At 56.8% G+C, this 27,770-nt stretch overlaps 1 protein-coding gene across 16 annotated transcripts; it reads right to left on the reverse strand.

The window, feature by feature from the left end:
* Nucleotides 1-377: 377 nt before the first annotated feature.
* FCHO1 (FCH and mu domain containing endocytic adaptor 1) lies at nucleotides 378-27,770 on the reverse strand. Of its 16 annotated transcripts, none has more exons than XM_078053700.1 (29): nucleotides 27,670-27,762; nucleotides 22,871-22,915; nucleotides 22,550-22,653; nucleotides 22,032-22,102; nucleotides 17,784-17,875; nucleotides 16,709-16,783; nucleotides 15,723-15,864; nucleotides 13,611-13,763; nucleotides 13,262-13,366; nucleotides 11,905-12,003; nucleotides 11,716-11,812; nucleotides 10,226-10,270; nucleotides 10,033-10,111; nucleotides 9,510-9,534; nucleotides 9,125-9,182; nucleotides 8,499-8,677; nucleotides 8,390-8,414; nucleotides 7,940-7,991; nucleotides 7,302-7,393; nucleotides 6,671-6,946; nucleotides 4,728-4,840; nucleotides 4,528-4,615; nucleotides 4,264-4,372; nucleotides 3,414-3,569; nucleotides 2,959-3,091; nucleotides 2,307-2,506; nucleotides 1,612-1,667; nucleotides 1,082-1,256; nucleotides 378-642 (listed from the first exon to the last, which is right to left on the reverse strand). In XM_078053700.1, the coding sequence occupies exons 4-29, from the start codon at nucleotides 22,056-22,058 to the stop codon at nucleotides 570-572; spliced, it is 2,724 nt and encodes a 907-aa protein (XP_077909826.1). In that variant the 5' UTR covers nucleotides 22,059-22,102; nucleotides 22,550-22,653; nucleotides 22,871-22,915; nucleotides 27,670-27,762; the 3' UTR covers nucleotides 378-569. The 16 variants fall into 16 exon arrangements, with proteins under 16 accessions (XP_077909826.1, XP_077909867.1, XP_077909840.1 ...); XM_078053741.1 differs by lacking the exon at nucleotides 22,550-22,653 and adding an exon at nucleotides 24,507-24,611 and having other exon boundaries at nucleotides 22,796-22,915; nucleotides 27,670-27,757; XM_078053714.1 differs by having other exon boundaries at nucleotides 22,550-22,656; nucleotides 27,670-27,714.

Below are 27,770 nucleotides of genomic sequence, written 5' to 3' on the forward strand. Positions count from 1 at the left end.
TGTGGATTGACTAATGGATTCCTCTCAGAACTCACAACTCCCCATTCCTTTGCTTGGGATGCCCAACCCCATCTTGCAAACTCTTATTCATACTTCAGAGCCCCATGCATAAAGCCCTCTCCTTAGGAAGAGTCTGAATCCCCCTCTGGGTTGCTCTAGTCCTTGCCCCTTCCACCAGCTCCTCACAGAGCTCAGATGTCCATGGAGCTTGGGGTGTCCATGCTGGCTTTTTCTCCCCCCTGGTGCCACCTTGCACAGGCTGGGTGGGGGGAGGGTGGGGACGACGGGGAACATTAAGGATATTACATCTTCCCCACCCATCCATCTTCCCTTCCTCTCCTCTCTGGCACCGTGAAGGAAATTTCCTGGAGCAGGAAAAGGCTTATTTATTTTATTAGAAAATAAAGTTTATTCAAAGAACATTAAAAGTCCAAGGACCTGCATGGGAATTGGCTTGAGCAGGAGGGAATCTCCGGCTCAGCCAGGCTGGGTGTGGGGCTCCTCTCCACGGAGTCAGGGCCCCGAGGGAGGCCAGGGTGGGATCCCAGGGTCCGGCAGGAAGGCAGGGATCAGTCAGCGAGCACCAGGACACAGTGCAGAGCTGGGGGCCTCTGCAGGCTCAGCAGCTCACCAGGTACATCCCTGTGGGGGTGGCGCCGTGAGTGGGGAGGAAGGGAGGGCCGTCCCTTGCCCGACCCTGGGATCTCCCGATCCTCCTCCAAACACCCCTGTAACTCACTGTTCCCACTGCCCCATGGGCCCCAGCAGCCCCTTGCGGGGGCAGGAGAATGGGCTGGGGGCAGTGTGGCCGTGCGGCTTCTGGCCCCCTGCCTTGGGTCCTCGCAAGGACACCCTACAGGGGCCCTTCGACCTCCCACTGCGGCCCTGACTGACCCTCCCCACTCGCGCCCACCATCCTGGGCCTCCAGGGTCCAACCCCCACCAAGCTTCCCAAACACACCCCAGATGCCCCCGCCACCCCCCTCCCCCGGCACCTTGGCAGAAGCAGGGGGTGGAGCTCAGGGCCTGGCATGGTCCTGGCCTCAGGGGTGGGCAGCGGCAGGGTGGGGGGGGAGAGTACCTGTGGCAAACCTCCTCTTTATAAGCGACATGCGGTAGCCACTGCCCACCAATTCCAGGTCCACGCCCGACAGAGTGGTCCCCTCGCTGGTGAACTGAGCGGCCACAGGGCTGGGTGTGCTGGAGCCTGAGCATGGCTCCCAGCTGGCAGATAGGTGGCCAGAGCCTGGGGAGGCCTGAGGTCAGCCGTGCCCCAGCCTCAGCCCCCATCCTGTTGGGACCCGGGCTCTTCCCAAACCCTTAGATCTGTGGCCTCTGTCCATCTCTTCTGACCTCCTCTTGTGCCCCTGCCCCTGCCCCCCTTTCCTTTGGCCCCTCAGGGCTATGTGTAAATTGCAAAGGAGTCCTGCCTCAGGGCCTTTGTACTTGCTATGGCTGCCCCCCCCACCTCGTCCTCTCCCACAGCTTTGTCAAAGCCCTTTTAAGCTTTCCTCCCTGTCTACACTTCTCCCCAGCACATCCCCAATTCTCATTTTAAACAAGCCCCTCCCACCCGAACCCCCTGCGATCTCACGCACAACCATAACTCACCCCCTGCTTCAGACACATCTGGCAGCTTCCAAAGAAGTCGCTTCTCCTCCAGATTCCTGGCATCAAGAAAAGCTTGGTCAGGTCTCTCCCAGAGAGGACATTGGGAGCCGAGGGTCCCAGCTCGGTCACCTCTCAGCTCCATGACCCCAGCAAGCCAGGTCCTCTCCCTTGCCTCAGTTTCCCCATCTGCAAAATGGACGTGGGGTATGGAGCAGCTGGCCCCCGAGGACCCCACAGCCTTGCAGCATTTTTAGTCCTTCAAGTCTGGCTTCTTTGTGGCAGTTTCTACCTTTTGTACAAAACAAAGGCAACATTGTGGGGTGACTAAGAGCCCAGGGCAGAGAGTGGGCAGCTGGGTTCAAATCCTGGTGTGACGGCCGATTAAGTGACTTAGCCTCCCTCTGCCTCCGTCCCCCCTCCACAAAGGGGAATGATGGCGGTCCACACCTCAAGGGATTGCTAGAAGCCCTGAGCCAGTCCATGTATATAGAGCACGTGGACCACGCCCGACACACAGGAAGCTCTTGGTGTCCGATATTATTATTGCTAATAATGTCACCCTTAGGTCTAAGCAAGGGATGCTCATGCTGAATGGTCAGACCTATGGTGGACCCTTTAGCTGCTGCATCAAGGAGAGGTCTGGGAGGGCTCTAGGGTCACCGCCGAGCCTCCTTTGGCCTCCCGCACGCCCTCACCAGGTGGCGGCTGGCTGTAGGCGGATGTTGGTCACAGGCTCCCCCACAGGCAGCAGGATCTGGACGTTGGTGAGTGGTGTGGGCACGGCCGTGGCGCCGGGCCGGTAGCTGTACTCCACCGAGACCTGAGTGAGGGTTGCCCCGCACTGCCAGTGGGCGCTCAGCTGTAAGGGCACAGACTGCGGACCTGGGCGGGAGAACTAGGAGGAGCGAGAACAGGAGAGGGGACACAGCTTAGGCCGTCCTGTCCTGCCGCGCCACACACTATTCAACCCCACCCCCGGACCCTGCCTCGCAGTCTCTCAGACCCGACTCAGCACTGCCTATACCACCCCGCCGGAGCCTCTTCCTTCTGCCTCAGAGATGCTTTCGATCAGAGTCTGTGTGACACCACGTTTCCAGCAGAGGGCAAGAGAGCGCCTCATTCTGACAGAGTTGCGGCCAGGGTGCCGGCGCAGGCTCCTGGGATGGGGCCTCTCCTAATTTATACAATGGTGCCACCTGCACTGATGGGGGCCTGCCCCCCCCCCACTGCCTACCCCCCCAGCTCACTCTGCTCTCTCTACCCCTGGCCTCCGCGTCCGCGGCCCGCTCACCCTGCCCAGCCCCAAGCCCTTCCCTGCGCCCTCTGCCCTGTCTCCCCGCGGCCCACCTGGTACCGCAGCAGCACTAGATTGTAGTAGGAGGCGGCTGGATTCTGCTCGGCCTGGCGCTGCAGGGCCTCGGTCAGAGCCGCCATGTTGAGCCAGAAGTCTTTGGTCTCAGGGTCGCTCTGGGAGGGGTCGCTACAGAGACCAGGAATAATCACCCCAACCCTTGGGTGACACCTTCCCAAGGCTCTCAGCGTCCAACCTACCCCAAGGGCTTCCTGCAGAGGCGGATTCCCTGGCTCCCCTTGGGCCCAGTCAAGCATGGGCCCCAGGAGGTGGGGGGGGTGTGGGGGGACACGGAGAAGAAAAGAACAATGAGGTCCAGAAGGGAGAGTGATTTGCCCAGGGCCGCACAGCACATCCCAGGAGGCAGAGCCCAAACTCACAGGCGGGGAGATCCTGGACCCCACCAGCCTCTGGGACCCCTGCCTCTGACCCCCGACTCGTCCTCCAGTACCTGAAGAGCAGGTCGGCATTGGGCTGGAAGTGCTCAATGGCGGACGTGTGCACGAGGCGGAAGCTGAGGACAGGTGGGGGCGGGGTCCCACTGAACACACGCACGATGCCAGCTGGGAAGGTCATGGTCAGCTCCCCAGTTACTCGAGCCAGGCAGCTGGGGTTGGGGGCGGTGAGGAGACTGGGTGTTGGCTCGGGGCTCCCCCGGCCCCACTGCAGCTTGTGGCTCCCCAAGCCCCTCAGAAGAAGCGAGGCCCTGACCGTGCCCAGCGTCCTCACTCCCAACGTCAGCTCCTTGCGTCCTTGCCTGGACAGCAATCCAGGCACCAGGAAGAAACCACACTGGGCTGAGGGAGGCAGGAATGTCCCCCTCCCTAGCTCTCTTTACCCCTAGGCCACCAGGAAGCTCAAAGCAAAACATTCAGTTATAGAACTGTCCTCACCTTGGGTTTCAGGCCTAATAGTCTCCCATTTGTGGTTTGATCTTAAGGTCTTCCCTGCTGGGCGCTGCCCCCAGATTATTCCTGGCCCCTCAACTCCTCCTTAACCCAGTCTTCCAAGGGCCTGGCCTCTGGTCCTGCTCCCTTCAGTGTGAGGCCCAGAGCAGCCTCAGAAGAGCTGCTAACCTGTGGTCACAACGAGGCCTCGCCCTTGCTCTAACACCCTCCGTGGTTCCCACTGCCCTCAGGACAGGGGCCTGGTTGCTTGGCTCAGAGATCGAGGCCCTTCCACAGTAAAGCAGATCAAGGAACACACCTGAAGGCTGTCTCTCCCGGAACCTAGACCCAGAGGCCCCAGAGAGTCCTGTTTGTCCCCGTCCTCGTTGGCACTGTCCCCCCATCACTGCGTACCTGGGGCTGTGGCCTCGAAAGTAGGCATGGACGTATTCGGTGAAGGCGGTAGCCACAGGCAGGGCATCCTGGGAGCCCAGGACCACAGGGCTGGGTCCCCGGGAGATTCCTGGTGGGGGCGGGAGGGAATGGGGACAGACAGAGTGAGCACAGGTCCCAGACTCCAGAACCCACTTTCTGCCAACGCCTCACTTAGCCACCCACCCAGCACCAGAGAGGGTGAGAGCGAGGCCCAGAGAGGGGCCCGGGGCCTCCCCACCATACCATGTGCCGTCTGTGATGGGAAGCCGGGCCGGTCCGAAAGCGTGCTGGCAGTGGAGGAGCCCAGCGGGGAGGGGCTCAGAGACCGGGACTGGGGAGGGAGACAGGCCAGGCTATGACGGCCCGGGAGCAGCACCCTGATGCTGCCCGCCCCCCACCAGAGGCGCCCCCAGCCCCGCTCCTGCCGCGCGCCCTCCCCCTACCAGGTCGCCGTTGCTGCGTGCGAGGGGGCAGGACACCTTCCTGGTGCGGGCTCTCCGGGGGGGCGCCGCCAGGCCGTCTCTGGCTGCAGGGTCAGCGGGCCCGGGCATCGGGTCTGGGGAGGGAGTGACAGACAGACAGCCGTACAGCCGAGATGCTGCCGTGGGCCTCTCGGGCCTGCCCGGAGAAGGAACTTCTCCCCAAAACTGGGAGTCGGGCTTATTCGGGGGAGACCCCCTGGGGCTGAAGTCTCGGGGCTGCAGAGAAAGTGCCGGACAGGCCTGCAGAGGCTATCCACAGCCCTGAGCCCCCCGACACTGGACTGATGGCCCAGGAAGGGGTTACTGGGGATACGTGAGCAAGCGCTGGATGCTCCGGATGCTCGGGAGGCAGGCGCGGCTCCAGGGGCGGGGGGTGGGGGGACTGGCAGAGGATTTTTATCCAACATCAGTGATTCTGTGACCTTCATCCTCCCCGAGTATGAGTACGACGTAGCCTCCGACTCTGGCCCGCGTCTGAGTCTCACCCGCGAAGGTCACTGATCACTGCCTAACACTCAGGTGCCCCGTCGGCTCCATCCACGGCTGCCTGCTCGCCCCCCGCCCACACCCCAGGTGTGCTCCCCTCTAGCCCAGGGCTTCTCAACAGCACTGCTGACACTGGGGGCCCGAGCAATCTCTGGGGGGGTCGTCCTGTGCACTGTGGGGTGCCGACCAGCATCCCTGGCCTCCACCAGCCAGGTGTTCGTAGCACCCATCCCTCTAGTAGTGGCAAGCTAAGATCAGCGGTGACATTGCCAAGTGTCCCCTAGGGGGCAGAACCGGCCTGGTGGAGAACCCCAGTTCTATAGGGAAGCTCAGACACCCGCACTTGACTAGTCTCCTCACATGCTCCACACTCACATCCCTGGCAACTTCCATGATCCAACTCCAAACCGGCTCTTTCTCTAATCAAGGATGGTGCCAAGCAGCCCTGTCGCCACTGCTGGGGACCTCATGGGGTCACAGCCCTCTGATTCAGGCCCCCCTCCCCCCCACTGGCCTCTTCCTCCCGACCTGCAGCCCTGTCCCAGCTCACCCTGGGCCCTCCCCTCTCCCGGGAGGCCTCCCCTCCTGCTTCACACAGCTGCCCATGGGGTGCTCCAATCTGGCCTCCCCCCCAAACTCAGGGTCCACTGGCCACCTGACATCTAAAGGCCCAGTCTCAACATGCCCCCACTCCGGCTACTTCCGCCCCATATTCCCTGCCCCTTCTGGCCCTCCCTGGAAGAATGCCCAGCTGCCCTCCTACGCTCTACCCCGACCCCTCTGCTCTCACCCAATGTGTCTGCGTGCCCGCTTCTCCCCACTGTTACCCCATCACCTCTTCCCTAGACTCACTCACCTCACCTCCCCGGTCTCCAGCTCCCACCCCCAGGTGGACAGAGGGCGCCCATAATCTGAGTCACATGCCGCCCTTGCTCTGCTCACAGCCCCCCCCTTCTGTGGCTCAGGCCTTGCTAGGGTAAAACTCACATCATTCCCAGAGACTACCAGGCCCTGCTCGGGCCCATCTCCCTCCTCTCCCTCCTTTTCCCTGTCATCACTCTGTTTCAGCTTCACCCGCCTCCGAGCGGTTCCTCAGAGGGCCTTGTCAGCTACCACCCCAGGGCCTTTGTACAGGATGTGCTCTAGGCTGGAAAGACCGTGCCCCCCCGTGTCCAAACGGCTCCTTCCTCACCTCCATCAACTCTTAGCTCAGAGGTCACCTCCTCAGGGAGGTTCCAACCTTCTGAGCCCTCACCAGGCACCTGCCACCTCCACCTTGTTCAATATCCATTTCATTATTGTCCCTGCAAGGGTGAGGGTTCTGGGCTGTGTCCCCAGCACCCCATTCAGGCCCTGGCCACAGTAGGTGCTCAGTCGTCCCCACCCAGGGCTCTGATAACTCTGACTCCTGGACTCACCTCCTCCAGCCACAGCCTCCAGCCCCCAGGGACCCGGGGATGGGGCGAGGGGCTGTGGCGAGTCCGACGCTGGCAGGGGCCGTGTCCCCCTCGACTCGGAGGCCGGCGCCCTATAGCTAGGTGGGCTCTGTGGGGTGCCCGGGCGGGGGACCCAGGAATCCGGGGAGGGGCCAGGCGCCACGTGGGATGGCGAGTCCAGGCCGGAGTCCTCCACATTCTCGGGCGACGAGGAGGAGAAAGGTGAGGGGCTGGAGGTGAAGCCGAGGCTGCTGGAGCCTGGAGGGGGGGCGGGGGGGGGGTGCCAGCTCCAGACCCCGCCCACATGGAGGCCCCGTCCTTCCTCCTGCGGGCCACGCCCACTCAAAGCCTCGCCCACCCATCAGGCCACGCCCTCTGGTCGCTTCCATTTCCGCGGAAGCTCCGCCCACCCACCCACTGTCACCTACACTACTACAGAGGGCTCGCCCACTCACGCTGTGGCCCCGCCCACCACCCCATTGACCAGTGACCCACACAGGACCCCCCAAATGCTCCCTCCAGCCTGGCCCACCCTCCCACCTACCCTTGCAATGGCCCCACCCAGCCTCCTGCCAGCCAAGCCTGTGCCCCTGAAGCCCCCTACCGTCATCACCTGTGAAGTCTTCGTGGTCAAAGGCCGACTCTAGCGGCGGCCCAAAGAGGTTCTTGGAAAACTGCTCATCTGACTGCAGCTTCTCTGCACAGCTGTGGACGAGATGGACAGGAGGGATGGTTTCTAGCGTTCCTATGCCTCCTCCCTCCTCAGGGCCTTTGCACAGGCTGGTCTTGGTCCTGAGCTCTCGTTTTCCCCGGCTCTCCCTGAGGCCACATCCTGCTCTCTTCAAGTCTCAACTCAAAGTCCCCCACCCCCAGCCCAGAGCAGCCTCCACCTTCTCAACTGAAGCTGCCCACTGGCATCTTCCCCCACATTGCCTGCTTTGTTTCTTCATAGCACCTGGAAGTATCGAACATGCTCTAACTTATTTGCTGTTCCTAAAATCTGAGCCACTAGAATGCAAATCTGAGAAGGAAGACCTGTCTTGGTCATCCGTCTCTGAACTCAGAATAGCACGAGTACACAGCAGGTGCTCAATAAATGTTCATCGAATGAATGACTAAGTGGTTCCTCAAAAACAGCATGCCCTCAACTCCCTGCCAGGCTGACAGAAGCGGGGGAGGAAAGAGGAGTTGGGGGCAGCCCCCGTCCCCCCACTCAATGTTGGCCCGATGTCCCACTGCTGTAGGACTTACCTGCTGGCTCTTGGGGCAGATCGAGGCCTTTGTGGTTTCCCAGCAGCGTCCCCTACAAGAGATGCACCTCCCTGAGCCTTCCTGTCACCCTGCCTACCATTCCCCTCTCCCCCCGCCCCCCCCCCAGCCACAGAACAAGAGACTAAGGCTTAGGGCTATTCAGCCAGCTGCCCAAGGTGACCAGCAAGTCAGGCAGAGAGGGATTTGAGCCTGAGCCAACCTGTCTCCAGGTTTTGGCTTCTTTCCCGGCTCGGCTCCTTCCTTCAGCTCTCATTTAATTCTCATAATGACCCCATTTTATAGAAGAAGAGACTGAGGGTCAGAGTGGTTAAGCAGCCTGCCGCAAGTCACACAGCAGAGCTAGGATTCAAACCCACACTCACACTCCAGGCCCAGCCTCCCCTCCATGTGCTCCTCCCCAAACCGAAGACCCCTTAACAGGCTGCTCACGTGCAGAATGGCGTTTCATGGTGCCCTGTGGACAAAGTGGGTGGCATCAGGCCAGGTGCGTCCCGCCAGCCCCCCCGCCCCCCCCCAGAATACCCCTCCTACGCCTCACCCCTGGGGCAGGAGGAAGGATGAGGCTGCCGGCCGTGGCCCTGAGCTGGGCAGCAGCCACCTCGGGGCTGCAGGCCGGGGCACGGGCAGGGGCAGGCTTGATATGCACATAGAACTTGCGGGGTTCCTCATCATCGAAGTCCGAGTCACTGGAGGAAAAGCGGGCGGGCTCCGCCGTGCGTGCGCCACAGTCAAGGGGCCAAGCAGATCCCAGCATGGGGGTCTCCCTCGGCTCAGCCCTCAAACCCGCCCCTTCCTGCTCACACCTTTCAAGGCCCTACACGAGCCCATCTCTCCCCACTTGCCGCCTCCCGGCCTTGCCACCGTGTTTTTGCTCCAAGTCTTTGCATGAGCATGCCCAGCCTTCACTACCAAACTCTCATTCAGATGCTAAACCCCAACGCTGGTGCGCCCTCCTCCAGGAAGCCCTCTGGGCTCCTCCTCGCTCCCTCTTGCTCAGCCCTGACCCCACAGGGCAGGTGTCTTTATTTGAATCTGCTCCGTCTACACCGCAAGCTCCCCGCAGGGTGGACACAGAGAGGGTCGCTATTAGTGGAGGGATCACTGTGGGCAGAGCTTTGTCCTTGCTGTGCCAACAGTTGCCCCCAGGGGGCACCAGGAGGATATTGTTCTGGGTCGCATCAGGCCGGACGGTGAAACCTTCTTCATCCACCTCTGGACACGTCTAGGGGGACAAGCAGTGAGTCAGGCTCCCCGCTACTGAACCTCCCCCTCTCACCCTGCCACGCACCCTCCCACCTCTGGGCCCTGACTCAGACCTAAAAACAGCCCCAACGGCAATAACAGTACTGCCTGTCTTGAGGTGGTGAGACTGACGGGCAAATTGAGGCTAAGTGGGGACATCAGTCCCTCCCACATGGCCCACAGGAGTTTGCAGCTGAGATGAGACTGAGCGCCTTGAGCTCCAGGCTTGGCTTCCAGGCTTGGGGGCCGAGGTGGGATTGAACCCCTCCCACTTGCAGCCCGGCCCAGCCCCTTCCATGGTACTCACCCCTGAATCGGGCTCCAGGGAATCTCTGGGGGTGGAGAAAGAGATGCTCATTTCTGCTCTCCCACCTCATCTGCACGCCCCCAACCCCTAATGCTGGACATGGCACCTGGGGGCGGCCCCTGGGCTGCGATGTTGTCCTGAGCTAGTCCCCCGGGTGATGGGACCCAGGGGTTTGCCTGGGGCTGGGGCCTGTGAGTCTGGACTTAGCTGAGCTCAGGGTGTTCTCAAACAGCTTGGCAGGGGAGGAAGGAGCCCTGGAGCTAGTCTGAAGGGCTGGCTTGAAAAGGTAGGGAATGTAGGGGCTAGCCTTGGCAGGGAAATGATAGGGCTAGCCATGGCAAAGGAAGAATTTTGGACTAGGTTGGGCAGTGGGCATATTGAGCTAGCCTGGGACAGAGGTTCTCCTGGGCTAGCCTGGAAGAGGAATTCTCAGCAGCGAGCTTCTGGGATAGGACAGCCTGGGAAAGGGGGAAGGGATCCCCGGCTAGCCTGGGCCAGGGCTGGGCAGGGGGTGTTTCCTCACACAGCTGCAGGTGGCTCTCGCTCCCGCCGGCTCAGTCCTGGGAGGCGAAAGGCCTTGGCTCCCCGCAAACGTTTCATTGCTGAGAACAGATGGGGGGGGTGCAGCTGAGCCCTGGGGGTGCCCCCTTCCCCTTCAGATCTGCCTCGCTCATCCCCACCGTCCAGCCTGGGCATCCAGGCCCAGACGTACTTGCCTTCCTGCAGGGCAGCCGCGCTGTACGCCTCAAAATCCAAAGGCCCTGAGATAGAAGAGAGTGAGAAACTCAGCCTGGCTGGGAGACCGGGCCTGGGAAGGAGAGCAGCACGCCCTTGGACTCACAATGGCCCCTGGGTCTGAGTTCAAGGCCAGTCAGGGTCCAGTGCACAAGCCGAGATGCTGAACAAGCCCCAGAGATGGTCATGAGGGGGATGGGCCAGGGGTTCTGGTCCCCTCTTGGGATGGACCAGAGGGGGTGATGCCTGAGTTACTTTTTTTACTTCCAGCATTTCTCACAGGTACTTGAGTGGGTCAGGGGATGGACCATGAGTCTGTGCGGTGGGCTGAACCTCAAGTGCCAAGATGAGGAGCTGGGACTCTCTTCAAAGGTGATGGGGAACCATGGAGGGTACATGAGCAGGAGCAGGGTAGGACAGATCTGTGGCCAGTTTAGAGCAAGACTGGGGCCATACACCAGAAGATATGGCCTGAGCCAGGGCTGAGTTATAGAGACAGGAGGGATTAAGGACAGTTGTTAGTGGTTGACCTGGGGACATAAACTGTATACCAGCATTTATTGAATGCCTACTGTATGCTAGGCACACACTTTGCCCTTTACCTGCATCAAATTACTGAACGTTCATAACTTCATTAGGTGGGGATTATCATCATCCCCACTTTATAGATGAAGAAACTGAGACTCACAGAAGTCAAGACAAACATCCAAGGTCACATAGCCAGCAATGAAGAAAAGACCCAGACTCAGATCTGACCCCAAAAGTTTTGTTCTCAACCCTTCCCCGACCCCTCATCTGGACATTTTTTTCAAATTGGTCCTTTGCTCAACAATCCTCAATGGCTCCCTTAGGCCCTCAGGGTAAAGTATGAACAGTTGGGTCTGGCATTCAAGGCCTCTCTAGTATCTGGTTGTAAGAGATTCACATTTAAGATGGGGCACCAAAGGACCCCAGGCTGGCTGAGTTGGAAGAGGACATGACTCTTGATCTTGGGGTCATGAGTTGGAGCCCCACGTTGGGTGTAGAGATTACTTAAAAAAAAAAAAAGATATATTAAAAAAAAAAAAAAGATGGGACATCAAATCCTTTTCCTGTGTGGGCTGCGGAATTAGATTTGTCATCAGCCCATTTTTCTCATGAGGACACCAAGGTGCAGGGAGGGTCAGTGCCTGCCTCTTGAGTATTGTTCTTTTTTTTTTTTTCTTTCTAAGATTTAATTTATTTATTTGACACAGAGAGAGAGAGAGAGAGAGAGAGGGAAAACAAGCAGGGGGAACAGCAGAGGGAGAGGAAGAAGCAGGCTCCCCACCGAGCAGGGAGACTGCCACGGGGCTCAATCCCAGGACCCCAGGATCATGACCTGAGCCGAAGGCAGACGCTTAACCATCTGAGCCACCCAGGCGCCCTGAGTCTTGTTCTTTCCCCGCAGCTGCGGCCCCTGAGTCTGACCCCCACTGATGTCCCAACTCACCAGGCTTCTCCCGGCCTGTGCCCTTGCTCTCTGCAAACTTTCTCAGGAGCATCTCCACGCTGACGTTCTCTATGTTCTGCTTAAACTCCTCATGCACCTGGGCCAGGTGAATGAAGTGTGTAAGTGGGTACAGCCAGGGCCCCTTGCCTGGAACCCTTTGCTTTGCTTCCCACCCCTGGCGCCACTCACCTGCCCAATCTGCACATGGGTGTCCTCCACCGAGTGGGCATAGGAGCCTAACAGTGCCTTCATGTGCCGCAGGTGGGTCTCCTCCATGGCTTGGAAGCGCTGAGCCGGGAAGGGAGAGGAAAATGGGAAGGTGGAGGTCACAAGGAGTGGCCAGGTGATCCAGCCTGACCAGTCAGAGTGTTCTAGCCCCCTGGCCTCAGTGACTGGTGTGGGGAAGCCCCAAAGAGTGTCTTCCCTGGGACTTTTGCTAAAACTATGGGAAATGAGACACTTTTATACCCTGAGTCAGTGAGTTGGTGGGATTCATATGGGGCTGCTGGTGACCAAATTTGCTGTACACACACACACACACACACACCCATACACACACCCAGGAGGGCATCTCTACTTGAGAGTGAAGCCCCCAGGGAGAAAAACAGACTCAAAAAGCAGAGAGGCACAACTTCCTGCCAACATTTGAGTACCTGGATCCAGCCATGCCTGAAGCTCTCCCCTCAAACTTGTCAGTTCCCTGAGCCTATAAATCAATCTTCCTTGTCAGTTTGAATGAAGGTTTCTATCATTTGCAACTTTCTATCACTTGCAAAGTCAGGAAAAAAATCTGATTCCTAATCCTGAGATTCCAATCTGCTTTTTTATACATTTGGGTAGACAGAGTCCCAGAGAAGTACAGTGTCTCATAAAGAGGTTACATAGCTGGTGAAGAATGGAGGCTGGAGCAGAACCCAGGTCTTTCAGCCACCATGAGCTGCTAGTAGACTCCCGGCTTCTAGCCCCTGCCTTGCCCTGTTCAAAAACCTTGTCAATAATAATAGAAATAGGGGCGCCTGGGTCGCTCAGTCAGTTCAGCAGCAGATTCTTGAGTTCGGCTCAGGTCATGATCTCAGCGTTGTGAGATCGAGCCTTGCGTCAGGCTCCGCGCTGAGTGTGGAGTTGGCTTGAGATTCTCTCCCTCCTTCTCCCTTTGTCCCTCCCCGCCTCAAATAAATAAATAAATAAATAAATAAATATATCTTTAAATAATAATAGAAATAATAATACCACCTAGAGTGGTTTCTATGCACCTGGTACTAGTCTGAAAACTTCCCATGTAGGGACTCATTTAATCTCCACAAAAACTCTACGAGGCAGGTACTAACTCTGTTCCCATTTTGAGGCACAAAAAGGCTTTGGCTTTTGAAATAATAATGCCAACAACAATCCCAATAGCTAACTGGCTCTAGAATCCCATGGCTTGAAACCTGTGATTCTAAGGCTCTGGGGAGTCGAGGGTTTCAGAGATTCTGGACTTCCGAGGCCCGTAGATCCTGGGCCAAGGACTGTGTGGGTCTCCCAGGTCCCAATGCCTGGTTCTTACCAGAGCCGAGTCCAGCATCTTCTGCTCAAAGTCAGAGCGGGCCGAGTTGTACTTCTCCACCGAGCGCCGCAGGTTCTCTGCTGCCTTCTTCGTCTTCGTCTCTGCCTACGAGGCACAGGGAGGGGATGGGGGCGGGAGGGGACACACGGGGCATTTCTTCCCCTGGGGGCTCATCTTCCAGCAGGTAAACTTCTTGGGGTGCCCAGGGTGTGATGACCACAGAAGGTTTGATGACCAGTGCTCTGGGATATGTTTTCATACTCCCATCAGGCAGCCCTGCTGGCCCTCGGTGCATTGCTTGGACCTGCGAGGGCTCACGGCAGCTGGGGCCCTACGACTGGGGGCCCACCTTGTCCATCTCCTTCTGGCTGGTGCTCTCCCTCCGCAGCCGCTCCTGGTCCATGCAGCGGTTCAGGTAGTTCTCGCGGGACTTGGGCAGGAGCTGGCTGACGCCTGCGAGGACCTGCACAGCGTCCAGGGTGCCCACGGCTTCCTCTTTGCACTGCAGGGGTGGGGAAGGGGGAGTGTGGGTCGCATGTGAAGCCCCCGCCCAGGAGCAGATCGCAGGGGCACAACGTGAAATTTCCAGCTTCCCAAACACTCTGTGGGGTTCCCGGTCCCATGGAGTACCTTTTATGAGTATTCTATTAATTTCAAAAATTTTAACTTTTTAAAGAGGGAATATTTACACAGGGTTCCTATTGCAGGAAGTTTTAAGGGGGGAGCTCAGGAAAAAACCTCCCACTGTCTGATCCCCAGCCTCCCAGGCCTCTGCCTCGGAGTTGATAGGTCTCCAGAAATAATCGGCACATAGACCAGCAAATACGTTTGTTCTAGCCCATTTTTTTTAAATGACAAATAGGCACAATCTCTGTTTAACTCACAGCTTTTTTGGCTTAATAATCTATTCCCAAGATTATTCTGTATCAACCCACAGAAAACTTCCTTGTCCCCCAGTTTTTTTTAGTAGGCTTCACATTGGGCACCCCCCCCTTGTCCCCCAGTTAAAAAAAATCAGGGTGGGGCGCCTGGGTGGCTCAGTCAATTAAGCATCTGACTCTTGATTTGGGTTCAGGTCATGATCTCAGGGTTGTAAGATCGAGTCCCATGTGGGGCTCTGCACTGGGTGTGAGCCTGCTTAAAATTCTCTCTCTCCTTCTGCCCCTCCAACCCCCTCTCCCTCTCTTCAAAAAACAAAAACAAAAACAAAAAAACTCTTGGTAAAACACACATAACAGAAAATCTACCATCTTAGCCATTTTTTTTTTTTTTTTAATAGGCTCCACGCCTAGCATGGAGCCCAGCGCGGGGCTCGAACTCATGATCCTGAGATCAAGACCTGAGCTGAGATCAAGAGTCAGACGTATAACTGACTGAGCCACCCAGGTGCCCCTTTGTCCCCCAGTTTAAGAAAAAAAAAACATGGTAAAACACACATAACAGGAAATCTACCATCTTAGCCGTTTTTTTTTTTAAATAGGCTCCACACCCAGTGTGGAGCCCAACACGGGGCTCAAACTCTTGACCCTGAGATCAAGACCTGAGCTGAGATCAAGAGTCAGATGCTTAACTGACTGAGCCACCCAGGCCCCCTTACCATCTTAGCCATTTTTAAGTGTACAGTATTAACTACTAACAACTCCCTTTTTATTTTTATTTTTTTAAAGATTTTCTTTATTTGAGAGAGAAAGAGAACGAGCAGGGGGAGGGGCAGAGGGAGAAGCAGACTCCCCGCTGAGCAGGGAGCCCGATGCGGGACTCGATCCCAGGACTCTGGGATCATGACCTGAGCCGAAGGCAGACACTTAACCGACTGAGCCACCCAGGCGCCCCCCAACTCCCTTTTTAAACAGGAATGGGGGGGCGCCTGGGTGGCTCAGTTGGTTAAGCGAATGCCTTCGGCTCAGGTCATGATCCTGGAGTCCCTGGATCGAGTCCCGCATCGTGCTCCCTGCTCAGCAAGGAGCCTGCTTCTCCCTCTAACCCTCCCCCCTCTCATGTACTCTCTCTCTCTCATTCTAGCTCTCTCAAATAAATAAATAAATCTTAAAAAAAAAAACAAACAGGAATGGGTATGGCTCTGGGGCCAATCAAACTTTATTTATTAGCACTGAAATCCAAGGGTCATAATTTTCACCTGTCATGAAATCTTCTTCTCCTTTTGATCCCCTTCCCCCCAACCATTTAAAAATGTAAAAACCATCTTATCTCTCAGGCTTTACAGCACCAGTCCGGATTTGGTCCGTAGCCCATAGTGTGCAGAGCCCTGGTCCAGAGTTCTGAGTCCGAAACTGGACAGTGCTCAGGTGGGTGGGAGCCTGGGTTTGGTGTTGTGGAACTGACAGGATTCTCAGAGGCACACACCGGGAGCGGGGGGTTCAAAGGCCCCAGAAGTTCTGGGATCTTTCCAGCCACTGCCGTGCCCCCTCCCCCTGGCTGCGTAGTGCCCACCAACACACACCTTCTTGTGCATCTTGAGCTGCTCCTCACCGTAGCGGAGCACGTCCTTGATGAGGTCCTGCAGCTTTCGCGTTAGCTCCAGGTGGCAGAGCGCCAGCTTGTCTGAGGAGACGCGGAAGACCTCCCAGAGCGGGGCGAAGGTCCTGGAAACAGGTCACACCCAGGGTCCAGCAGGCCCACCCCCCCTCCCCCGGGATCCCCTCAGACAGCAGGCACCTACTGTGTGCTGGGCCCTGCTAAGCACCTGCACCACAACTACAAGGCAGGCCTGGGACAGATGGGGAAACGGAGGCATAGGAGGTTCCAGAGTTCACCCAAGGCCCCTTAGGAAATGAATATCAGAGCTGGAATTTAAACCCAGGCCCTAGCTGATACTCAAGGGCACCCAGGCCCTGCAGCCATGCCAGTCTCTTTGCTCTTCCTTGAACATACAGAATCCATGGTTGCCTCAGGGCCTTTGCACTGGCTGAGCTGCCTCCCAGCGTCTCCGACCCAGATACCCCTGTAGCTGGCGCCATCTCATTATTAAGGTCTCAGCTCATGGAACCCATGCCAGAGGAAGCACCTGACCTCTCACGCTTCTATTTCATCCCCTTCCTAGAGGCTTCCACCCCAGGAAAGGACTTTTGTTCGTCTTTGCTGTTAACATCTGTTTTGCCACACACCCCACAGGTAACATGGCATGACCATGGCATGAAGGTGACTGGGGGCTTTATTTCGTCTTGATTGCTGCTGGGTCTCGAGTACCTAGAATGGTGCCCGGCACACAACAGGTACTCAGTAAATATGTGTTGAATGAATGATTGAGGTAGTAAGTGAATGAATGAATTACATTCCTCGGTCCAATTAGCCCCTTAAGGGAGGGGCTGGTTGACTCCCTAGTCGACATATCACTTGTGTGAAGAGATGTCCACCCAAGAGTAGACTCCTGATACCCCAGGACCCTTCTGCCTTGGGGACCCCCCGCCTCTGCTCCAGCCCACTCACCCCACGGGGGTCCCATTGCTGGCCAGCTTGGAAAGTTTCGCCATCGCCTTTGAGTAGGTCTCCTCGATGGTGGCCCTGAGTAGAACAGAGGAAAGATGCAGAAGGTTCTGGGCATCCTTGGGAGACGCTCCATCCCCCTGGGCCTCAGTCTCCCCATCTCAAGGAGGATGGTAGAGTCCCCAGCCCGGGAGAGGCATCTTGGAAAATGACGGGCGCAGGTAAGTAATACGTTTTAAAAACAAGACTGGTAGGAACAGCCGTAGTAGCACCGGCTCAAAAACAATTGGAGCACATTCTATAAATGCTTGATACGCCTTGTCTCGTTTAATTGCAGGAGGCGAACTCCTATTTCCTTTTTCCCTCTGGACAGACACTGTTAAACGCCTACTTAATATCCACTCACATTTTCGCCCAGATTGACAGAACTTCGATTTTTGTTCGGGGCAGCAATGCGCCCAGTTACAACCAGCTACCCACGGAGGCATTTTGTGATAGAGGCACCCACAGGGCACCACAGGCAATCGCGGATGGATTCAGGAGCTGAAGGCCCTCAAAGTAAAGAACGCCCCTGTCCTGTGCAGCTTGGACGGGTCTCACTATACATCCAGAGAGAAAAACCTGGTTATAATCTTTTGAACTCCGCTCAGATTTAATGGGCGTTCAGCTAGTGAACGGCTGGGGAGCAGAAGGCTGTATTGCAATTTGAATTTATGTCTTCTGGGATATGGATGTCGGAGCATTTACACGCCGAAACGTAGGTTACTTCATCATGCATGTGTTTTATCATACTCAGGGCATGAGACTGAGTTTTCAAAATTCCCCTTGTAAGTAGGTCATATCATCATCTCTTCAGGAGGAGGCGTCAGAAACCTGGGAATGGTTGACAGGCGGGCATAGGGGCTGACTGTGTTGAGAACCGCTGGTTTCGAGGACATTCCAGCAGGTTGGGTGTGGCGTGGCCGTAGTGGGATGCGCAGGGGAGAGGTGGGGAGGGGCCAGGGCGGGGCCACGAGGTAGAGGAGGCTGCATGGACTGTGGGGCGTGGCCAGGGGTGGGCGGGGCGTGGGGACCTCACCTCTCCCGGATGAAGTCGGCCAGCTCCTTGGTGGAGATGGGCCCCTGCTTCACGCCGTGGTACAGAACCTCGAAGCCATGGTTCTTCTCACCCTGCAGGGGATGGGGGCGGAGACTGAGTAAAGGGGTGGAGGAGACATCACGGTTGCCTAGCAACGGGGGCGTGGCCAGAGGAGCCAACCAGCCGAAGCCCAACCCCTTGGCAGCAGTGATTGCTTCAGGCCTGAGCCAATCAGCCTGTGGCCTATCCCCTAGGTCACAACGATTGGTTCATGGGCCTTACGTTGGCCCAATCAGAGAGCAGCCTGGAGGTTTTGTCCCATGGCTGAGGGGAAGATGTTCTCTTAACGCTTGTTGTCTCTGTCTCTTTGTGTCTCCGTCTTTCTCTGTCTCTCTATGTCTCTCTGCCTCTGTTTCTGTCTCATCAGTCTCTTCCCCTGTTTTTCTGTCTGTGCCTTTCCATAATGAGTAATTATGTGGGCACAGGAGATATTGGAAGCCAAGTGGAAACCTTGAGATTTGGAAAGAAGTTGAACCTGACGGAGTCTGAATAAAAAGTATGTTGAGTCGAGTTACTGGATCAAACCAAGCCTGAAAGCCCCATTTCCCTACAATGTTTCACCTTTGTGAGCCAATATAACCCCTGTTGGGTAAGTCGCTGTTTTCTGTTCCCTTCAACATGGAAACACCCTCTCTGAGACCCCAGAGCACAGTCTGGGTCTGATGCCTCTCTCAGGACCCAGCAATGTCCAGTACAGGGTGGGGCCAAAAAGGGCATTTGAGTTTGTTGAATAAATGAACAAATGAGTTATTCTGCTGTCATCTGGGGCTGGTGGGAACAGTGCCTCTACCCGGGTGCCTCTTTCCTCCCAGTTCTGGGGTCACCATGGTGGGGGATGCCAGGGCTGTGCTGTGTGATCTGGGCAAGGCACTGTCCCTCTCTGAACTTTTAGTGGCTCCTTGATAAGATGGGACGGAAGCATCCACCTTGCGTATGAGGATGAACTAAACACCAAGGTGATCCACATCAGGGTTCCCCAAATCCCCAAAGGCAACCCTAGTTTTTTCTAATTTGTGGTATTAGTTAACATTTTGCGTTAAGTTTGCTCGTTTTTTCTCCAAATACATTGACTTAAAGAGGCAAATTTTACCATTATTCTAGCTGGGAGCCCTGTGACCCCATGCCATGATGAAAGGAATAGGAAAAAATAAAGCAATAACTGTTTTTATCCCAGCCAGATCCTGTGACATGTGAAGGGCATCATGTCTGAACACTGAGCTGCTCATCAAAAAGGGAAATCAGCTGGGGTCTGAGGAACTAGAGACATTTTAGCACCAAACAGGGCCTTGTGAGTAGGGCCGAAAGAAGAAGCTTGTGGAGCGATCTGGCATTATTTAACTCCCAACACAAATCACTGAAGTGATCCCTTTGGAAGCAGGTCCTGCGTTAATAGTGGTTTCCTCAATCTCCTCCAACCTGGCGAGTTTACCCTCCCACTTACCTGGAAACCGGAAGGCTGAAGCCAGAAGTCACAACCAGATAACCCCTCTTGCTGCATAAATGGAGAAACTGAGGCCAAGACGGGCAGACCCAACACAGTCTGATGCTCAAATCTCCCAATGGTCGCTCCTCATTCTAGAATTGTTGATAGCTCCCTATTTCCCACCAGCTGCTTAAATGCAAAGCCCTTAGCTCAAAATTGTCTTTCCAACCTTATCCCCCAGCGTCTTCTTGGCCTCGCCAGTAAAATGGTTAGCAGTGCAAAGACAGGCTCTGCCTTCCTACCACCGCACCTTTGCCTGGGCTGTTCCTGCAACCCGGCTCAGCAGGCTGCATCTCTTTCCACCCATCCAAATCCTTCTACCTCTCAAGGATCATTTCCAGGCCCACCCCCTTCAGGAACCTTCTCAGACCCTCACTCCCTGAATGTGCAACGTTGCTCCCTCCAGTTTCCCAGGAATATGCGTCAGAGCCTCCTTTTATGCACTGGGTCACTCTGAGCTCGTGACTTCACCTCTCTGAGCCTCAGTCTTCTCATCTGACAAATGGGGACAATGACAGCACCCACCTCCCAAGGGTCTTGGTGAGATGAGGCTGGGACAGTGCTGAACCCAGGGCTTCCTGCGCAGCGGTGAGGGCTCAGCAAACAGGCCCAGCAGTCCCCGCCTGCCCCACCCAGGGGATCCTCAGATAAGGCTGCACCAGGCACGGCCACCCCGGCCAGCATCTGGGGCTGACTTGGAGCCAACCACTGGCCCGCTTCCCAGACCTGGCAAGGCCCCCAGTGGTATTTGCCTCTCCCAGGCTGTGCTGGCAGTGAGGGTCCTAGGAGGGACTGTCTTGGGCCTGTGTCTCTTATCAGAACCTCTGGACTCCAGTCTCGCCCCTCTGCCAACCCCAGAGAGATCTTTCTAACACAGCTTGATCGTATCCCTCTCCTGCTCATACTTTGCCCATGGCTCCCCAGTGCCCTCAATGCCTCCAGGCTGCCTTGGCCCAGCGGGACTGGGGCATCCCTATCTGGCTTATTCTCCCCTAACTGGAGCCTCCTTCAGGCCAGCCAGGGCACCAGTGCCACCCAGCTAAGAGCCACCGATACAAACAACTGATTAAAAGAAACATTGCCAGTGACAGACATCCCAGGGTACTCCCTGAGACCTAGGGAGGCAGGAATTTCATCCCCTTTCCCAGATGGGAAAACTGAGGCTTGCAGACACAAAATCACTTGCCCAAGGGCTCCCAGCAGAGCCCAAATCAAATGCTGAACTCAAAGCCCTTATCCACTCTGTACCAGGCTATCTTTGGGTGGGGAGTGCCTCGGGGGTGGTTTCTATTTTCTCTGCTGATCTGAATTTTCTGCAGCAAGCTTGCGTGCCTCATGCAATTAAAAAGAATTTAAAATAAATGTAGGTGCCTCATGCCATTAAACAGACTTTAAAATAAATGTAGGTGCTGTTGTCAGGGTTCCAAAACGTGGGCAACGACTGATCATCAAACAGTTAACCCCCTTATATCGAGGCACCAAAAGGGGCTCAGAGAGGAGCAGCACCTTGCTGGGGTCACATAGCCATTCAGAGACAAATCCAGGGAATCTGACCCTTGGGCAGAAGGTGGAGGTCAGGCCCCATCCCCCCTCTGCCCTCTCCCCACACCCCCTCCCTGCAGGTGGCAAGGGGGGTGAGGCCCCTTTAAGAAAACAAGTGGCAGTAAGAGGAGCCCCAGCTGGGGAGGGAGAAAGGGAGGGAACGGGCCTGTTGCCAGGGGCAACCAGTTGCCTAGCAACAGGCTTCCTCTCAGCAAGCTCAGGGCCCTACTGGGGAAGGGGCTTTCAGCCCTGGTCCTTCCTAGACTCTTCTGTTCATACATCTTCTGTGGCTCCCTATTAGCATGGGCCTGTAAGAGGCATCCTTGTGCCCTCAACTGGTCACCCGTGTCACACTTCTGGGCTTTCGCTCAGGCTGTTCCCCCTGCCTGGAATACCCTTCTTACATCTTAGAAAATTTCAGCCCTCAAAGCCCACAGGAAACATGGCTCCATGTCCTGACCTCTCCTCTGGTTTCCCCCAAGGCTGGGCCCAGCCCTGACCCTGAAGGGCTGAAGATTTCTGGCTGGCTCTATGTCTCCCAGATTGCGAGCTCCTTGGGGTCAGAACCAGGATGAAGCCTCTTGGGGGCCTCAGCACCTTCCACAGTTGGTTGGGTGTGGAGTGGTGGTGGCAGGGAGGGAGGGAGGGAGGGAATGAATGAATGAATGAATGAAAACAAATTTGTCTCAGCCCTCTTGGGTCCCCAACCCAGAAGGCAGAGGGGTGAGGGTGGTCCCCAACCCGGAAGGCAGAGGGGTGAGGGTGCCACTAGGGGCCAAGTCAAGAAACCCCCCAACTCTCCAGGATCGGAAAGATGTGGAAATTCCCTGGCTGAAATGACCCTGGATCCTGGAAGTTCAGTCTGGCCCCGGGGTTCAAGGCCCGACGCTGCATTTTCTCACCAGGCAATTTGAGATAAAAGAATACTACTCTGGGCCTTAGTCTCCCTGTTGTTCAAGCTGTGACTTGCCCAAGGTCACAAAGCCCATGAAGTCGGAGGGTGTAGATTCAAACCCAGCCTGACTCCTCCCACTTTAACTTCTATGAGTCGCAGACCCTCCACCTATCCAAGGCTCTGCCCATAAGCTGCCAAGTCCCCCCATCTCCATAAAAGGCCCCACAGCCCTTCCAGGAGCCCCCATCAAAATAAAAGTGGGTCTTACCCAAAAATGTTCCCCAAAATACGACATCCTGATGCCCTCTGTGGAGACCCCCGCAGGCTCCTGTTTAGTGCCTGTCCAAAGAGAGAAGCAAATCTGAGCTGTAAAGCCATGGCCAGCTTGGGCCTAAGGAGGGGAAATTCCAATTGTCCTCCCCGTGGAGGAGGAAGAGAGAGGATGGAGGAACCAAAAGCCCCAAGGCTGGGAGCATGCCAGGGCCCCTGAGATGATTCATCCCCAGGCCTGGCCCCCAAGTAGCCCCCGTTCTAGGAGGCCAGATCTGGATATGGATGCCCCAAGTCCTGTGGGGTCAGAGCTGGACTGGATAGAGGGATAGGGGCTGGGGAGCCTAGTCTAGAGGAAGGGGCATGGGAGTTGGGGCTTTCAAGCACAAATAAGAGTTCACTGGGGGGGGGCAGAGTACTGGATGAGCTCCAGCCTAAGCAGAAAATCTCAGGGCCATTTCACAGATGGGAAAACCAAGGCTCCCCCCCCACCCCCATAGAGGGGAAGCCACTTGCCAAGGTCACAGAGCCAGGAAATGAGAGTAGATTTGCACCCTGGGCCAGCTGAATCAAGACCTGAGCACTCAGCTCCACACTGGGCAGCTCCCGTGGGAAAGGGTCTGCTGAGAGATGGACACTGGGACTGTGATCGGCCACATGGGGGTCGGGGTCCCTGAAGTGTCCCCAAGGATCCCTTGGGGTCTCCCAAATCCCTCTACAACAGTTCCCACCCCATGCACACTCCTGGAATGGAGAGCTCACCCCTCACCACGATGACCCAGCTGGCAGTGGTGTCCCCATGAGTCCCAACCCTGACTCCCAGAAGCCAGTGGTCACCTGGTGTTTGAGTCACTATCCAGCTCTGTGCCTCAGTTTCCCCATCTGAAAAACAAGAAGGAATGCCTAGAAGGGGTCTTACTGGGGGAGTCCAGGCCTCCCTGCAGAAGGGGCTGGGCCAAGCCGCCTGGCAAAGGAGGGACACTTGGTGTCCTTGGCACGTTCTCGAGGCTGGTCTTGTCACAGGAGCCCGCAGACCTCATCCATAATTCATGACCCCTCGGGCAGCTCAGCAGCAGCTGGGAGCCCAAGAGGCACAGGGGCAGCTGGGACAGGGCTTGTGACCACAAATGGGAAAGCTCCTCGGGCCTCACAAGGAAAGGACCAAGCAAGGACCTCGGACAAGGCTGCCTTCACTGAGCCTCAGTTTACCTAATCTTGAAAGTGAGTTTAATTTGAACCATTATCCTCTGGCCCCAGGTTCCTTGACTTCTGTAAGTTACCCAGCAACCACCATGTGCCCACATAGCAAGGACAATGCCAGGGACTGTGAGATTATTCAGTCCTGAGTCTGGTCCCTGAGGAGCCCCCAGTCTAGGGGTATAGAGCTGGATGTAGACACACCAGTCCTGCAGGCTCAGGGCTGGGCCAAATGGAAGAAGGGACTGTGGGAGCCTTGACCGAAGGAGGGGGCAGGGGAGTTGGGGGGTTGAAGCATGAATAGGAGTTCACCGGGCAAAAAAATTATTCGATGCCACAAATATTCCCAACGACCACCCTGTACTGGGTAATGCTGGCGCCCCTAAGAAAACTGTCACTGGCACTGTCCCTGAGGAAACCCAGTCTGGTGTGTGTGGGGGGGCATGCTGGGCTGACATCCCAAGGGGGAAAAGCCCTCAATTCCCATCTCATGTCTTCATTTCTGGCCAGGATTTAGGCCCTGAGAATCTCCAAATCCCTTAAAGCTGTGCTGACTGATAAGGGAACCACTAATCTCATGTGGTGACTTAATTTTAAACTAAGTAAAATTAAATACCATTAACCCCCCAGCTCCTCAGTTGGGCCAACCTTGCCCCAGGGCTCAGTAGCCACATGGGGCTGGTGGCTGCCATATTGGACAGCACAGGTAGAGAAAGTTCTGCTATAAGATGCTTCTTAGAGGATCTGAGGAGCCACTGGGCCCAAGTTCCCCAGAAACCGAGGATCTCACTACTGTTTTCACAACTCTGGTTAGATGGCCCCTCCCCCCACAATATACTGAAGGCCAGTATGTGTGTCGCGCTGCACCCAACCCTCCAACAGGTACCGGCTCATTCAACCTTCACAGCCACACCATGGGGCCCAGTCCCACCTTTACAGATGAGGAAACTGAGGTACAGAGAAGTAACTCACTGTCCCGGGGTCACTGTGATTTTGTCTCTGGCATGTCTGCCAAAGAACCCCTGTTTCGCACTACCACATGTGGTTCTGGGTCTCCAGGTCCCCTCTACTGCCCCACCACTGTAATGGAGGGCAGGGGGGCAGAGCGAAGCCCCCCCCCCCCCCCCCCCCGCCGCAGGTTCCTGCCCGGCCCAGGAAATGACACCTGCTTCTTCTCTCGGAAACCCCAGGCCAGGCAGAGCGGGGGGCCCCCCCTTCTGTTCCTGAGAGGGGTGAGGAAGGGCAACGGGGGCCTCCAGACAGGGCTCGAACTCACCGGACAGGGCAGCGAGTGGGGCTGGGGCCCCTGACAGACAGGGTGGGCACCAGGAGATGGCCACGCGGCTCCTGCCACTTCCGTCAGCACCAACCAAGCGGAGGCCTGTGTGCGTGGGGGACAGGAAGCTCACCCTGCCCCGCCTACCGCCCAGCTGCCACCTCACCTCCCCCACCAGGCCAGCACCCCTGGGACTTCCCTGGAACGGGGCCAGCCATGGATGGGTAAACTGAGGCACCTGAACCTGGGGCTCCCAGCCTGGGGCTGTTATTACCCAGCAAATAATAATCATGACCACAATGGTGAAATAATTGCAGGCCACACATTGCGTCTGTGCCGGGCTAAGCTTTTCCACATCTCACCACCCCGGGGGGGGGGGGGGGGAACCGATGATTCCCGCTTCACAGAGGTGGAACCAAGGCTCAGAGAGGAGAGCGTCCAGGCTCCTGTCTGTGCAGCTGAGAATCAAACCCAAGGCCGCATGAAAACTGTCACAGGCCCCTTCCTCTAATAAAAAAAAAAAGAAGAAGAATTTAAACTATATGTTACAAATTGCATCGGCACAGAGATGACGATATTAATATTATGTATTAAAATGTATTCCTTGACCCCCAAAGCTCATCTTTTTCCCTTCTGATTTTGAAAGAAGTTAAAACCTCGTCATGGGCCTCTGAAAGTATTGTGTCCAAGACGCAGGAGTCTCTGTATCTGATGGAGAAAATGGCTTTGCTTGAACCCAGGACTCTCGGCCTCCAGAGCACCAGGGCAGAGCACAAAGATGGACAGGGACTTGCCCAAGGTCACACAGCAGGCTGTCCGCTGGCCAGGATGCCCCCCATCCTCTGGCTGCCCAAAGCAGAGAAGAGTCCTCCACGGGGTGCCTGACAACAGCCCCAGGCGCTGCTGCGTGCAGATCCTGCTTCCCCGGCACCAAATCCCAAAAACCTACAGCTCTGCACTGGGTGGAGCACGTGAGCAGGCCCAGGAGCAGACAGAACACGACAGGATGGAGTCAGCAAAGAAGGCTGGCTCCAAGCCACCTGTCCAGAGCCCCTGACCTCGTGCTGTGACCTTGGGCCTACCCTGACCTCGGTGCCTCCAGGGACCTAGGGAACAGTCCCTGACATTGTGCTCCCCCCAGACTCCGGTTTGTGCACAGTGGGGCCAGTTTGAGATTTTTCTGCTCCTTCCCAGTGACTCGCCAGCCTCTTGGCCATGCTGTTTCAATGACCCGTCCTGTCATGAGCCTCCTCCCTTCTAGGCCCAGCCACCAGTGACCTTTACACAATCTGGCTTGATTCTCACAGTGGCACTTCGAGGCAGTGTCTCATCTTGGCCATCACCCCAATGGGGAAACTGAGGCACGGGCCCCATGTCACACAGCGACCAGGCTGTCAAGCTCAGGAATTTTTTGGTCCTCCCCCCCTAGTCTCCTCCCTCTTTGTCATCTATCTGGCAAACACCTATTGAGCACCTACTGTGTACCTAACTGCCCGGCTCTAGAGACCCAGCTGGCAACACCCTGGCCGACTCCTCTCTCTCCTCCCTGCTCCTGGTCAGCTGTGACCCCATTTATGATCACTAATATTGTAATTAGTATTATAATGACCATGTCTGTATTTACAGGGCTCCCATCTTCCCACGTCTCCTCTGATCTTCCGAGGGGGATCCAGCCCATTCCATAGAAGAATACACCAAGGCCCTGGGGGCAAAGCCACACACGGGGAGAATCAGTTTGAACCTGGGGGTGTTGGACGACTCCCAGCCCCGAGCTCACCCCTGTGCCCACCGCAGTCAGGGGACAGGCTGGCCTGGTGGCTTCTACCTCCTCCTACCCACAACCCCACCCAGGAACTGGCTCGCCCCTGGCGTGGGTGACAATATATGGGTCAGGGTGTGCCCCAGGCAGTCCCACCGGTAAGACCAGGGTGGTGGAGCCCCCATTGCAACCATTGCAGCTTGGTAATGTGTTTTACTGGCTGGGAGAATAGCCTTTCCAGCAAGGCCAGAGTGACCACGAATCCATTTTGCAGTGCAGTAAACTGAGGCTCGGAGGCCAGCAAGTCATGTCAGGTGGTCTCCAAACCCACTGCCCTCTCACCCCCAAACCACTGACACCTTAAGCGAAGGGGGGAGTTATCGTTTGGCATGTGGGTTTTGGAATCTGTAGAATTCGGCTTCTGAAGCCCTCATCCCCATTTTCGAAGGAGAAAACCAAGGCTCACAGAGGTGCTGTCACCTGCCCAAGGTCACCAGGGAGGCAGGTCCATCAAAGCTGCCTCCTGGTCCCCACTGCGGCTGGGGCAGGCAACTCCCAGATTCGAGGCAGATGGAGGGGCCGCCCACCCCACAGCCCTCCTCCGCACCCCACTCGCAGTCAGCCTCCGGCAAGATCCTAATTTACCTCGATTTATTTTAATCCCCGAGAACAGATGCTGCTGCCCACCCCCCACTGAGGCAGAGACCACCCCCAAGTCCATGCTTCAGGCCCTTTCAGGCCTGGCCTGGCCAGTCCCTGCTAGGCAAGGGGCCCCACACTCGCCCCCTCCCCAGAATTCCCACTTTGGGGGTCCCTGCAGAGGATGCCGGTGAAACGCCCCCCACCTCTTCCTTGCGGTAGGAGACGTGGATAGAGCAGTCTACAGCAGGGGCCCGGGGACCCCCAGCTTCCTCCTCCAGGCCTATCAGGGTTCACAGTGGAGAAAAAGGGAAGGGGTTTCTTCCATCTCGGTCCTCAGGGGTCTGCAGACCAGAGCTGGGAAGAGGGAAATTGAGAGTGGTCTCCACTTCGGTTGTCCTGGGTCCCAGGCTGGAGGGAGAGCGGCACCCCCATCTTTGCAGCTCTGGAACCTACACCCAGATCCAGGCTTAGAATAAAGGGATTTGGGGAGGGGTCTCACGTCATAGCCACCCTCCTGCACGCTCCGGTTCTAGGCCAGGAGACGGGGGACTTGGAGAGGGGTCCCTATCTCCCTCCACAGACCCCCGAGGATGGCCACGGAGAGGCGGGGGGGGCCCACCGCGCAGCCCCCGACCCCCAGTTAGCCATCCCTCATGCCCGGCCGCGCCTTTGCCCCCAGTGGCCTCCGGGGCTACTGGGCGCGGTGCGCACGAGGGGCTGCGCGGGCCAGGGGATTCGGGGGGTCCCGGGGACAGCACTCACCTCCCGAGCTCCGGCCGAGCCCCGCGCCCGCCGCCACCTGCGGCTCGGTCTCTGACACCCGAGCCGGCCCCGCCCCTACCTCCGCGGCTGCGGCGCGGCAG

The sequence above is a fragment of the Halichoerus grypus genome, chromosome 1, assembly GCF_964656455.1.
Source record: "Halichoerus grypus chromosome 1, mHalGry1.hap1.1, whole genome shotgun sequence".
NCBI lineage: Eukaryota > Metazoa > Chordata > Mammalia > Carnivora > Phocidae > Halichoerus > Halichoerus grypus.